This window comes from Paramormyrops kingsleyae, chromosome 14 (assembly GCF_048594095.1).
Source record: "Paramormyrops kingsleyae isolate MSU_618 chromosome 14, PKINGS_0.4, whole genome shotgun sequence".
NCBI classification, from domain to species: Eukaryota; Metazoa; Chordata; class Actinopteri; order Osteoglossiformes; family Mormyridae; genus Paramormyrops; species Paramormyrops kingsleyae.
In genome coordinates, this window is record NC_132810.1 from 4574530 (window position 1) to 4588658 (window position 14129).

The 14129-nt window shown below is 45.3% G+C and overlaps 1 protein-coding gene and 1 long non-coding RNA gene across 7 annotated transcripts in view; one reads left to right on the plus strand and one right to left on the minus strand.

Annotated features, from left to right (window-relative positions):
* Positions 1–5793, plus strand: part of LOC111852653 (uncharacterized) — a 45923-nt gene extending 40130 nt beyond the window's left edge. Inside the window, exons 5-7 of the long non-coding RNA XR_002840280.2 lie at positions 648–745; positions 854–1044; positions 5630–5793. This is a non-coding gene — a long non-coding RNA (uncharacterized lncRNA). The remainder of the gene's footprint in view (positions 1–647; positions 746–853; positions 1045–5629) is intronic.
* The window catches only part of LOC111852650 (B-cell lymphoma/leukemia 11B-like), a 33917-nt gene extending 24472 nt beyond the window's left edge, over positions 1–9445 (minus strand). For 4 of the 6 annotated variants that reach the window (XR_011982549.1, XR_011982548.1, XM_072699106.1 and 1 more), the window contains exons 1-2: positions 2593–2881; positions 778–1150 (exon numbers count right to left, since the gene is read on the minus strand). Coding sequence is in view for 4 of the 6 variants with exons in the window: in XM_072699106.1 (XP_072555207.1) it covers positions 778–1150; positions 2593–2665 (446 nt within the window). In the remaining 2 variants the exon portion in view is untranslated. Of the gene's footprint in view, positions 1–777; positions 1151–2592; positions 2882–8963 lie in introns of those variants that run through there. The other 2 variants (XM_072699107.1, XM_072699105.1) reach the window with 2 other exon arrangements.
* Between the last annotated feature and the right edge of the window lie 4684 nt (positions 9446–14129).

Sequence of the window (14129 nt, forward strand, 5' to 3'; positions counted from 1 at the left end):
TCACTTTTTGCTATAATTAATACCGCAACCTATAGCGGATGTGCCCAAAAATCCAGTAGTTCAACCTGTGAATTATTCATCTGAACACAGATCACTTCACAGCCATACATTATAAACTACTGGCATCATGACAAATTCATCCCGCTATTACTGCAACATATTACTGTACATAATATGTTGTTTATGAATAATATATTTGTGTAACAGGAATAATGTTTTTAGAACCAGTTGCTTGTAAACTGTACTGTGTGTTAACTTGCCTCTGTCGCAGGTGTGTTAAATTAGATCCAGCTCTGGCGTTTTCACTTTTATTTTAAGATGAGCTACCATTTAAATGTCTGTCTCTTTCCAGCTCTCTGCAGGCCAATCAGGAGTCCGCAAGCCGCTTCACGCGGGTTATTTTACTGCGTTTGCTGTTTGTCTTGCGCCCTGCCTGATCTGTCTGCTTCCCTGCCGCCCGTGTGACCCGCCTGTATGCTGCAATTTGTCTTGTTCCCGAGTAAATATGCCTAAGTATGTGAGATAGCAGCTGCAGGTGATCCGGGGGGGCCGCACAGCCGCTCGGTCCGCTGACAGGCTGTGCGAGTGGCTCCCCTAAATCCCCTTTCTGGAGTGTCTGAATTTTAATGATCTGTCCACCTTTTAAGCCTGACGTTCCTGAACGGGAGCGGTTTGGCCCTTCCTTACGCGCCACGGCACACGACGGGAGAGCGAGCGGGAGTGTGCCTTTGTGATTATCACGGGGGTAGGTGTGACCGGAACTGCGCAGGGACAGACCTACCTGCGGGGGTGCCCTCCTGCTTGGGGCAGATTCCTTTAGTAGGTGTCAGCATTCTCTCGTCGTCCTCTTCAGGCGTCACCTGAATCCCGATTTCCACCGGTTCCACCACTTTCCTGGGCTCGGGCCGCGGTGAGGGGCTTCCCGGCTCCCCCATCTTGTGGTAGCAGCCGGTGCCCCCGCCCAAAGCCTGGCACTGCTTCCGCTTGTGCTCGATGAAGACTAAGATGTCCCCCAGAGGAAAGGTCATCTGGCACTGGCCACAGGTGAGCAGGTCGTGGTCGCCCACTCCGGACGGCAGCGGGCAGGTGAAGCCGAGGTCAGGCGAGGGGGTGTCCACCGCGGCAGGGATGATGTCCACATGGTCAGGGTCTGCCGTGGGTAAGAGGACGGGGTGTGAGTGAGCCGTATCTGCAGCACTGCAGCCCTGCCAGTCAACACGGGCAGCCCGGCTCGGGCCGGCATAGGCAGGTAAACTAAGACCTCTCCTTCAGTCTCTGGCACTGAAACAACTTCCTTCCTAAAAGCACCATATTGGCAAAGATTTCCCCAGTGCCCTCATTAGCGCTTGCCGGTCCTCTGTCACTGCCTGCAAATGCTGTTTGTCTTTATGAAGTTAAACGACGAGAGACAGACAGACAGAAATATATATATATTCTTTACTGATTTGCTCATAAAGCTCACACAGTATTAGGTTTGCCTGCCTCTGTGTTACTCTGATGGATTTTACACGTCAGTTTAAATTTTCAGTATAAATCACAAAACCCAAAACCTGTGGATGACGGATAAGAGGCAGCCCTGGAGTGTCCTGACTCAGTGCAGTAATAGGATTTCCGTCGCTGGTGTCAGAAAGAGGGGCCGTGCAGATTTAGTGTCTAAAAATGAACACCCCACTGCCAACTTACTCTCTACACATACTGAAGTATATTAATCTACAGGGAGAACCGGATCACCTTTCACAGATGCAGAGCCAATCAGTATCTGGGAGCTGAGACTGACACATTGATAGATCACATGACACGTGGTCATAGTCACAACTTGTTGTAAAAAGACTGATATGCCTGATTGGCTGCTCAGAATCAGTCTGCACCTCCAGGCCCTGATGTATGTTGCAAAAACACCATCTTCTAAATAACAAAGTTGGACCGTACGAATCAGGGGCCTTTCACTGTCAGACTGTGAGAACTAACAAAATCTGTACAGTTTGCTGATTATGTTTTAAATGTGACTGTAATTCTGCATGAAATTATGAGCTGAGCTTTATGTTTCAGAAATAAACATTTAGCGCAGTGGGTGTGTGTTGAGGGGGTGGGCGTTGGGGTCTAGTCAGATTTACCTGATACACACCCCCCCCCAAACAGAGCAGGTGTTCTGCTCACACACGGACACATGCCCTACACAGACAGAGGTCAATCACAGACATTCTAACTGTGTAGAAAGTGGAAGGTGTAGCTCAGTTGTATAACATAGTGGCCCAAACAATGAGCTTCCAGCCAGGAGCCGGACCGTTCAGACACACTGCGGTGAGGAGTGTGATTTGGCCTCTCTGATACCACTGCATTCCCCCAATCCGCAGGTCACACATACTGACCCAAAGAATTACTCAGGGACAACTGAATCATCAATCGCATCACAGCATGTGTGAAACACACACATATAGGTATGTAGCATAAAAATCAGGAGAACTAGAAAAAGCAATGATACATTTTTCGCCAGGAGTGCTTCCCTTGCTGTCAATACATCAGATTAAATGATCATTTGTGTGTAACTTTTTTACAGTCTATATTTAGTATGTTAATAGCTGGGGTACATACAGGCAATTAGGTTCAGAATGCAGGCCTCCGTGTGAGTAACCCGGTTGGCGCCCAGCCCTAGGTACCTGTGCATGCCTGTCTCTGTATAATTAGAATGGGAGAATAGAGAGGTGTAGGTAAGGTGAGGTTAATTTGCCACAGAATGGCACAGCTGGGCTCAACAGTCAGCTCTAAGCACAATCAGGGAAACTAGCAAAGGGGGTCGGGCAGGGGGACATTGGCAGTGGGGAGACTGGTGGGAGGAGACTGACAAGGGGAAACGGGCAGGAGGAGACAGACAAGGGGAGACGGGCAGGAGGAGACAGACAAGGGGAGACGGGCAGGAGGAGACTGACAAGGGGAGACGGGCAGGAGGAGACTGACAAGGGGAGATGGGCAGGAGGAGACAGACAAGGGGAGACGGGCAGGAGGAGACTGACAAGGGGAGATGGGCAGGAGGAGACAGACAAGGGGAGATGGGCAGGAGGAGACTGACAAGGGGAGACGGGCAGGAGGAGACTGACAAGGGGAGGCAGAGAGGAGGAGACTGACAAGGGGAGACGAGCATGAAGAGACTGACAAGGGGAGATGGGCAGGAGGAGACAGACAAGGGGAGACAGGGAGGAGGAGACTGACAAGAGGAGACGGGCATGAAGAGACTGACAAGGGGAGATGGGCAGGAGGAGACTGACAAGGGGAGGCAGAGAGGAGGAGACTGACTAGGGGAGATGGGCAGGAGGAGACAGACAAGGGGAGACGGGCAGGAGGAGACAGACAAGGGGAGACGGGCAGGAGGAGACAAACAAGGGGAGACAGGGAGGAGGAGACTGACAAGGGGAGACAGGGAGGAGGAGACAGACAAGAGGAGACGGGCAGGAGACTGACAAGGGGAGATGGGCAGGAGACTGACAAGGGGAGAAGGGGAGGAGGAGACTGACATGGGGAGACGGGCAGGAGACTGACAAGGGGAGACAGGGAGGAGGAGACTGACATGGGGAGACGGGCAGGAGGAGACTGACAAGGGGAGACGGGTAGGAGGAGACTGACAAGGGGAGGCAGGCAGGAGGAGACAGACAAGGGGAGACGGGGAGGAGACTGACATGGGGAGACGGGCAGGAGGAGACTGACAAGGGGAGGCAGGCAGGAGGAGACAGACAAGGGGAGACGGGGAGGAGACTGACATGGGGAGGCGGGCAGGAGGAGACTGACAAGGGGAGACTGACAAGGGGAGACGGGCAGGAGACTGACAAGGGGAGACGGGCAGGAGGAGACAGACAAGGGGAGACGGGGAGGAGGAGACTGACAAGGGGAGACGGGCAGGAGACTGACAAGGGGAGACACGGAGGAGGAGACTGACAAGGGGAGACTTAGGAGCAGAGAGTCAATGGGAGACGGGCAGGAGGATGGAAGCTTGGACACCACAGTACGGCATTTAGACGCTGCTACTTTGGTATCCAGCATTAAAACAATCAGTAATGTACAGAAATATTTTTGTTGCTTTTCAGAAAATGTATGCTCTTCTCCCAGAGCAAAGGAAGACACTGAGTGTCAGAGCTGAACTCACACATTAAGGAAGGGGAAACTTCAGGACTTTAAAGGCAAAGTCTACACTGATTTCACACACACTGCAAACGTCAACCTTGAGATCACAGCCGCACAATTACAAATGCATCTTTTCCATTTTACACACTGTGTCACAGTAGCCTTCAAAATGGAGAGCAATTCAGTAACACTCTGAAAACAAGGTAAAAACTGGGAGATCTTTGTACTGTCCTGCCAATGCCAGAAGAGTATTGAAAATCAGCAAATAAAATAAGGCTCCGTGAAGCTCAAGGTCTGTAGGTAAGGAGCAGATTAACATCATGGAGCCGTGCGAGAGAAACAGTGGCTCCGTGAAAGAGGCTGGGCACCGAAGCACTGCCCGCAAGGACATGAGCAGTTTTCTTCTGCACTGGGTGCGGTTTTGGACATATCAGCACAAACATCTCAGTAGACAGTGGTCAAAAGCCACCTACAAGTTTCTTCACCCATCCCCCAGCACAACGAAAGATTTACAAGATGTAAATGCCCATACAGCAACACAGCAGGCCGACTCACAGACTCAGAGCTCCCCCTAGCAGGTCAAAGTAGGTACAGCAACTGCACCCTCAGGAACCACTGAGATTGACTAATAGCAGGACATATGGAAAATTATATACACATATATATATAATAAGACTATATATAATTTTTAAACTGCCCCCCCCCCCCCCAAAAAAAAAACACCATTATGAGTCTTGTGCTGAATGCAACAAAAAAGATTTTCTTTTACAAAAAAAACAGTCTGTGAGTATGGAGATGAGTGTGAAGCAGAGAGGTGTCAGCGGCAGTTACTAGGCATGGTGTTTGAGTCCCGCCTACTGTGCATTTCTAGTGATCAGGCTGCAAAGGTTTAAATCCGACACAGGTCTGCATTTATTAGAGGACAAACTCAGTGCACATTTTGAAATAATATTAATGGCAAACATTATTAAACTAAATTACACAACACATGTTTTATAATCCAGAGGATTATAAAACGCCAACATCATTTAAATACTCCTTCCCCAGCTGCATAAACGGTTTGTTTTTGTTTTTGATGGCTTTATCTGCCTGAAATGTTGTCAGAAACTTTTTACATACCAGATTATTCCCACAAAAGTCGCATTAATTCTGCAGAACGCCATCCTTTTCATATCAATAAGACAGAAAAGACAAGATGATTTTTTTTTTTTTATCTTTTAGAAAATCTAGCACAGAATTTGTCTGTATATAATCTTTTGATTGTTTTCGCCATTCAAACATGTGTTTAGTCTGAAATAAACTGAAGGGAAAGTTATACCTCAGTACATATAAATGCCAGAATTCATGCAGAAGATGGAATGCAGAATGGGAGTTTGCGTTTAGCTTTCGTAACAGAGGAGAGGCTCCGGGCCGAAGAGGCTGATTGCAGCAAAGGCCTAAGCGTGCGACTGTGCAGCTCAGCTGCCGTGTTCCGATGCCACATCCTCAGAGAACCTCCCCTAATGTGTCCCCCTAGAAACCAGTGCAAAAGGCCCCCGGTGTGGAGCCTGTTTGCAGAGCTGCCCGCGTCACGAGGAGCCGCAGCGCATAGCGGACGCTGCCTGCACACGAGACCCGCGCTCAGATGTGCTGCTCAAAGCGCTGCCTGAAGCTAATCCACAGAAGGAATAGCGGTTAGCAAGACCTAAATACCACAAGCGACGTGTTGAATGGCAGGTGTGTGTATGTATTCTACCACTTTCTCAAGGCCTCCCCTGAAACCTGAGGTTACACTTTCGATCTTAGATTAAATTTGAAATAAGATATTTTAATAAAAATGTGACCACAAGTACCTTTCAGCATTTCACCCTGACGGCGTCGCATTCCCATGGCCGTCGCATTAATTAGTCACGAGTGAAGTTAGGCTGAACATTTCTTCATGTGCTCTAAATAATTTATTTCAGAGCAGGGTTCCGCACCCCAGGTGTGTCACTCATGACCTTCTGTGTGTCGTGTAGCTACTGATCAGTCTCAGTCCAGGGGCTCCTTCAGTGCTGCTGTCGGTGTGATGCCCACCGCACTCCGGACGGTCGGCCCTGTTTTCAGTGCACCGTCCTCCGAAGGGGGGGGGGATTCTCCCAATGAGCCCTGAAGCCTTGCTTTTGCCTCCCCCACCCCACCCCCACAAACGCGATAGCTTCCTGTTTGAGGCTGAGCCTCAGTGCTGCACCTGAGGGATTTCTGCGCGTACAACCCCACGCTCCTGAGTCTGTTCGCTAACATCCAAAAGAAGCACCGTAGCTGTTGGTATCCTGCAAGCTTGCTGATTAATGAACTAGGCACAGCTAAGCTGGTCACTCAGGCCTGCCTATGTAGTCCAGTGCCGCCCTGTCACAGCAGTTAAACAGACTCGGGCCAAACAGGTGGACAGTGGCCCCCACTGTGTATTCAGCTACACGCTGCCAAGGGCCCGGGGGCCACTGGAGCTCAGCGCCGTCACGGCAACCCCAAATACTTTGTGGTCTGCGTCAGCCAACGCCCAGCCACACTCGCGACATCCCAGGTGGCGGAGGCCTCCCCCCCCCCCCCGGAATAATAAGGCGTGTCTCAGTGTGCTGACAGGTCGTCCCGCACCCGGTAAACAGCCTCCGCTTCCGCAGGTGCCTTCGGAGTGTCTCGCGTGAGCCGGCGGCCTCCAGATGACCACCGTGAGGCTTCACGCTGCCCCTCTTTCAGGCCCAGCGTGTGCTGGACCGTGCAAAACAAGGTAAATAAAGGTAAGTGAATAAGTAAGCATGAAGAGAGGTGCCCACCCACCCACCCACCCTGCCCCGACAGAAGCGTGCCCCCGCTATGAGAGCTGACGTAGTACCCAGTTAAAAATGCACCAAAAATCATTAGCCTACAAATAAAGGAATGGAAGGCAGGACAGAATGTGCAGAATACGAGTTTAAAACCCAGTACAACACAAAACAGATCCGAGCGAGATTACATCATGCTCAACTGTTATGAATTAGCTGGATTAGACCATGCTCTGGAAATGCTTGGAAAATGCTGAAGTGTCCTGACTGATTTTAGCCTGGTCCTCTTAAATTCGTTACTCCTCTTCTCTTGATAATTATGAGACAGAGAGTCAAAAGCTGCAACCTACTTCATAAGGTATATGAACACAATATTACATTTATTTGAGTAACCATGAGGAAACGCGACTTTATGCAAAGACTAGCAATTAAAAGAGCTCATTTAAACATGAATTATTCACATGCATTCTACCGATCCGGTAATTGATACAGACTTGTGTGAATGTTCATAATGTAATCAGATCAACAGGAATTACGATTTTCATGGCATTTCTACCCTCATGCTTCGTTTACAACTATCCGTCTTTCGTGGTACCTTAGCTACGTGTATGCACCTCCCAACAGCACGCACAGAAATTAATAGCACGTTCAAAATTAAAAATACATTTAGGAAATACCTGCTTCTTTATCAAATAGATCATGTTATTTTTACCCGAGAGTATTGCAATGATTTGAGTGTGCGTAAGTTCTGATGCAGGCAGCGGCCTCACCCGAAGTGAAAATGAAATATTCTTGAAAGAAGCTACTAGTTTAATGTGTTCGGGTGGAAGCCAATAAATTCGACTCGAAATAAATGTAAAGAGTATTTTTCACGAAGGAGCTTTCAATGAAACGAGTGAACGCATTTCCCTAGAATGTAAACGTCAATGTAGTCAACGTGAGTGTATTGGAACAAGTTTTAAAAATATCTGCTTTGAGATACAAGAGCAACGCATCTCAATGTGATAATTAACTATAGTAAATATGACAAAAAAAAGCTTTTAAAAAAAAAAACTACACAAACAAAAGCGGATACTCCGGCTGTATTGAAGATTTCCTTCTACTATTCCTGGGAAAAACAAACAGTATATTATATATTTATATATTTAAGGTCGTTATAAAATGAATATTCACGGTTTGTGCCCGTGCTTTGCGCGGGGCCCATAACGCTTAAGTTTGGTTGCGGCGTGTGTTCAGCAGCTGTTCCGTTTTCTTACGCTCTCTAAGTGATGGTGGTATTGTTTACATTGCACCTGTACTAAATTAGTATCCTAATTCGGTATTTTATTTTTCAAATGGTCGCAGGCTTGCCAAATGTGAAATGTGCAGAGTCTTTGAGTTTTACTTTCCACTGAAGAGTTAGTTACAAGTACAGTTTAATCACAGTCCTGTGTATGTGTGTGTGTGTATGTGTAAATTGAGAATACTTCTCATGCACTTAGACGACACACACCAAATGTAAGTACACTGTTTTCCAGTCCTGAACCAATTAAAACCCATTATAAATACAGACAACATGAAACCAGAAGGCATGCATGCGCTATATCATTCCATGAAATTATATTTTTTCTTGCATGCAGACATTTCTATTAGTCTTGTAGGGCCTAACCAGCACAGAACAATTCTGGTGTAATTTATAATGTAAATAACGTGGAATTAAACTAATCAGACACTTATTTCTTTGTTTTGTTCAAGGGTATCTAGATATTTTATTTGTATTAATAGATAAAATATTCAATTACAATGCTAATAATATTATTGATAACATTCTTTTACGTCTATTTTACGCTAATATTTTTCTGTTTATATAATCACGCGGCATTTATCAAAATCACTGTAATATCTTTACATATTTGTCTCCGTTTTCTATATTGTGTTGTTTAGACAGGCTAACGTGGTTCGCTCTAATACTTGAGAATCTTTCCTAATAGACGGAATTTAAACACGGAGCGGTCCTGAAACAGGTGTGGTTTTTAATCTGTTTCGCCTCCTGCATGCTTCTCAGAAGCTGTAGAAAATAAAGGTACTCACGCGGTATTGTCTCTCTTTGCGACAAATGCTGCGGGTTCCCCTGCTTGCGACGGGACATTGCCCCGCATCTACACTGGCATTGCCCGGAGACCTGCACTGGGGACGCTGGTTTTCCTGCTTTACTCTTCCCTTTTCCTGCAGTAACTTTTCTTTTTTCCTGGGAACTCCTTGTTTCCAGCCCGGCTCCTTCGCTCACAGGACGGAAAGTACCTTCGCGCCGAGGCTGCAGACCACTCTGGTCTTCCGATGACCCGACCTGGGGGCGCGCAGATTCCCCTTCAGTGTCCTCTAAGTCAAAACATCTAGAAAAGGTGTGTGATGAGAGAGGTCTGCAAAGAGCAGGAAATAAATATCCGTGATGTGTTACGCCTGTGAGTGACAAGCGTGAGCAAACCTCTGTAATCTTCTCCCTGCCTTTCTGGACAATCAAAAGCGCTGTCCTGTGCTGCGATTTGACAGCTTGGTCACGCTGAATACCAGTCTTCTACAAGGCTGTAGATGAGGTGTGGACTTGGAATTTAGCCTCTTAAATAAAAATAAAACAATTAGGAAATTGGGAAGAAGAATCCAGCGTCCTCTCAGGTTGGCCAAGCGATCTCAGGATCCTCTTCTCCACTCAGTGCTCGTATCGCCCAGTGCCGCCTCTCTAACTCTTCACACTTGCTCCCTTGTCGTGCACTGAGGAGCGCAAGGACCTCCACCTTTCTTTGCAAGTAAAACAAGACCTGCAGCCTTTTTTTCTCTTCTTTTAACTGTGAAGATGGCGGAGTCCCACTACTCTGGGCGCTCGCTGTGTCTCTGTGGCTGAGGCTGACTCTGTACAATGGGATAAAATTCAAGTTCAAGTGCGGACGTGACGTTAAGTCTAGTGAGAATGAAATTGGAAGCAGTGAGAGGCTACAGGAGCACTGGGGGCGACTAGTGGTGGCTTTCACAGCTAGAGGATGAGAGGCGCTGCAGCGGTCAGCGGCTGACAGCTACGCACGTCTCTAAGGGCTGCGTCCACCGCGGGGACTCACTTCATATGAATTCACCTTAAATGCAATGTGCCTATTGACAGGAGACAAACATATTTACAGCAATTATAAGAACATAAAAATATCTGTAGGTTTGTCAACGTATAAGACCTTGTGGCCGTTAACAGTATTTAGACACATTTGTTTCATGATATTCATGATTACATGACATCTTTGTAATGACCCTCGTGCTGTAACGTGAATTCATCTACGTTTGACTAGAACTTGCTGATTTGCATGCAGGATTATTTTATTATGGTTTAAGACGTTCCCTCTTTAAAAGCTCGGTGTTTTTATTTACGTTTTATTTATGTAAATTCCCCTCCGTTTCCTGACATAGTCCCAGTTACGCAGCCACGCCGCGTTTGCCTTCAGCGTTGAGGCCAGTAACAGTATTGCGTTTGACCATGAACGGTCCGCCGACAAAATACTGGACACTTTTTCCCAAAGTTTTTCCAGCCGGAAAAAAGCAAAATGCTTTAAAATATACGACAACTAAACAGTAACAAACGGAAAATACGTCTGCATTTTGGAATACAGATCACAAACATGATGTGATTTAAAAAAAAAAGAATTATGACGAATAAAAAGACATTATTTTGTCTTCTGAATATTTTTCCGTTATATGTAGCATATGTATTAATGTTAAGATTGATCGCCAGATGACAAACGCGCATATCCATAAGAAAAAGGATATACGCAGGGTTAACATCCATGTAAAATATTTCGCTTCATTTCATTGAGGAAAGGGACAATAATGTACTCCAAATCAGTTAAGAAGATTACCGTGTTTTGTGTTATTATTAATAGAATGTACAGATATAATCTGTTATTATAATGTTATTAATAGAATGATAAAATGAAAATTATAAAAATTTAGAATAAACGATTGAAATGCTTTGTTAATTGATCTTGTAATCAATTATCTAAAACTAGTAAATGGCGGAAAAAACTCCAATGTATAATTACGACTCATGCTTATCGAATGGAATAGTCCGCTCTACACAAATACATATGTATGAATATTATAAATTAAACATATCTATAAAAAGGCACGTATTCGGTTTTAAAGTAGGGTCCATGTTCACGTCAAGATATTTACGTGGACCGTCAAATATACAACTGTCAGCTTTATCTATTTTTTGGTAGCCTTGATTGATTGTTTTATATATATATATATTTTATTTTTTTTTCCATGAATTTAAGTAAATAATTTTTCAAATGACAATTTTAAAGCGAACTAGGACCGCTGTTTCTCCAAAACCCTATACGTGTACAGGAGAGAGGAGAGGGAAGGGGTCGGTCGGGGCATCCGCGTGCGCCGGCAGCGCTGGAGAGGCGCCCGTTTGCATTGCTGGTCGAGGGAAAACGGATAGATCTGACGATGAGGACAAATTTATGTAATGGTAAGAGGTGTTGAGCCCTTTTACAATCTGTGTCGGTCGAGGAGATTAATGATTATCTGTGTTAGTTGCTTTACTTGACGTTTTTAATATGCTCTGGTGTACAGTGAAAGTCAACAATAATTGCCCATATTTAAATTGATTAAATAAATAAATGTAATAAAAACTTGGCCAAACACAACGCCACCCCACCCCATTATTAAAAGTGCCAGCCTTGACACTGCACAGCCCCAGTCCAACTATTGTGTATAAAAAATAAAAAAAAACTGGAGGCTCCCTCAGTAATTTGCTTATTACATACGTGATTATTTTGGAGAGACTGCAAAACCTTACAGTGCCCAAAGATCACAGACTGTGGCCTGAATTCGACCCTGAGGTCCAGCGGAGCTGCTTATGTTAGCCTGTGAGGGTCTTTGCCTGCAGGAGGTGTGCAGGCCTTGGCACGATGGACGTGTCAGTAGCCTCTCACTGAGGCCAGGGTTCAGTCTGACATCTCACTCGCAGAGTCCATCAAATGATCACCCATTTTCTTCCACCTTTTACTGACATCTAATCACTGATTGGATGTAAAATTGTACCCAGCAACTTATTTAATTTAGTGGCCGTAATCTTTTGGAATATTTTTGTTTCTCTTTCACCAGAATTCTGTGTTTTAACGTTCTCCTTTAGTGCAAAAAAAAAAAAATCATTGGTTTCCAAGCTAACATCACCAGGAAAGGGGAATCTTCTTTGGGAGAAATTTGTTTTCAGAATCCGTGTATCTTCTTATTAATTTGCATACATTGTTGTAGATGAAGAAGATTGCAATATTTCAGAGTAATAATTCCCTTTGAATGTCAGTCATTGCACACATGCACAGATTTTTACAGATTTAGAAAAACACGGTCTGAATTAAGCAAACATCAGGCATTCTTTTAGCACCTAATGCCAGGTGGTACTATACACATAAACATCCGTCTTTGCCCAGTCACTTGTGTTCAAAGTGATTTGATTTAATAGATAGATAAAAAGCCAGATTAAACAACCTAAGAATCAGCAATAGATTTGAGAATCTTCAGTTTGTCGAGACATATGCAAGCTTTCTAATGATTCCACGCTGCATATAAATTCTTTCGTACACATGTCCAAAAAATTAGCCAAGTCCACAATGAATAACTTGCCACCGAATGACTGTTTTTTTTTCTGTGTAGTGATGGTAAGATTTTTTGCGAATGAAAATATTTTATTTTCAGTTTTACGATTTGTTTTTCCATCATTGTTTGCGTCTGGGAGACATAGATCTGGGACAGAATTCTGCACATGAGCCTCAGTGTAATCTCTGATTTATGCATTCATAAACATATTGTTTTCCCTAAGTATCACTCTGTTGTTTTTCTTACAAGGGGTCAGGGAATGATCTTCAGTTTCCCCCATATAATGGCAGATTGTTTTTCTGCTTTCTGATTCCCTCTGGAAGCTACCATGCTTAGTAACAACTTTTTTGTTAAAATGCACCGTACTGAATACATTTTGATTGATTGGTTGGTTGATTAAGTGACTGAGTGTTTGATTGATTGACTGATTGATTGATCAATTTACGTTTGTTTTTAGTTTATCCTTGATCACACACACACACATACTGTATGTGTGTGTGTGTGTGTATGTATATATATATATATATATATATACAGTATATAAAAATCTCCATAAACCATCGAAAATCAAGCTTTGGATGAGTATCTTGCTTCTGAAGGAAACTGTCATCATATCACAGAGTGAGTAGTGATGGTTTATTTTTCTGTGCTTTGGGTCTGTTTTAATACTTACTTGTTTAATGCTGACATTGTTGTTTATGTGTGACTGGAGTCTTGTGTTGGATGTTACTGTCTCCTGACTCTTTCAGTTGCTTTGTCGTTGGGCTTGTTCTATTTTTTTTGGTGAACCTGTCACAGTGACCAGAACGTAACAAACACTATCCTCCTGCCCCCAGACATCACCAGCATCAGTCTGGGCTCTTCTGTCTGTCATTTTTATTTAGGGCACAAGCTGAACCATCCCTGCAGCCAGGTTCCAGGCGTTCCGAGGCGATGCCGTTCCGAGGTGGTGCCGGCTGTGCCAGCATCCGTCACCGTGCCACTGAAACAAAGAGGCTGGCACTGCGTAGAGGGAACCGTCGCTCTGCCGTGATTGCGGTTCCCGAGCCCTCAGATCCCTTCGATTGTAATACAACAGTACCCTCTGTTGGCCGGCAGCAGGCATATGTAAATCACAGCCCCCCTGCCATCAGGACCTCTCCCCACCCCCCACTTAGATGCCGCGGAACTTCCCTAGACCGTCCCTGCCGGGGGGTGCTGGGAGGAAGAGAATAGGCAGGCTGCTTCAGCTCACTGCTGTGGTTCCTTGGTGGGTCTTAGCGTGGGTGTGTTACCTTGTACAAGAACCAGAGGGACATGATCAACACAATGTGTGTGTGTGTGTGTGTGTGTGTGATATCATGGCCGTATGGCAAACAATGCAGCTATGAGAATGGCCTGATTTCTGTGATATTATAGCTGCATGGCGGACGAGGCAGCTACCAGAATGGCCTGATTTCTGTGATATTATAGCTGCATGGCGGACGAGGCAGCTACCAGAATGGCCTGATTTCTGTGATATTATAGCTGCATGGCGGACGAGGCAGCTACCAGAATGGCCTGATTTCTGTGATATTATAGCTGCATGGCGGACGAGGCAGATACCAGAATGGCCTGATTTCTGTGATATTATAG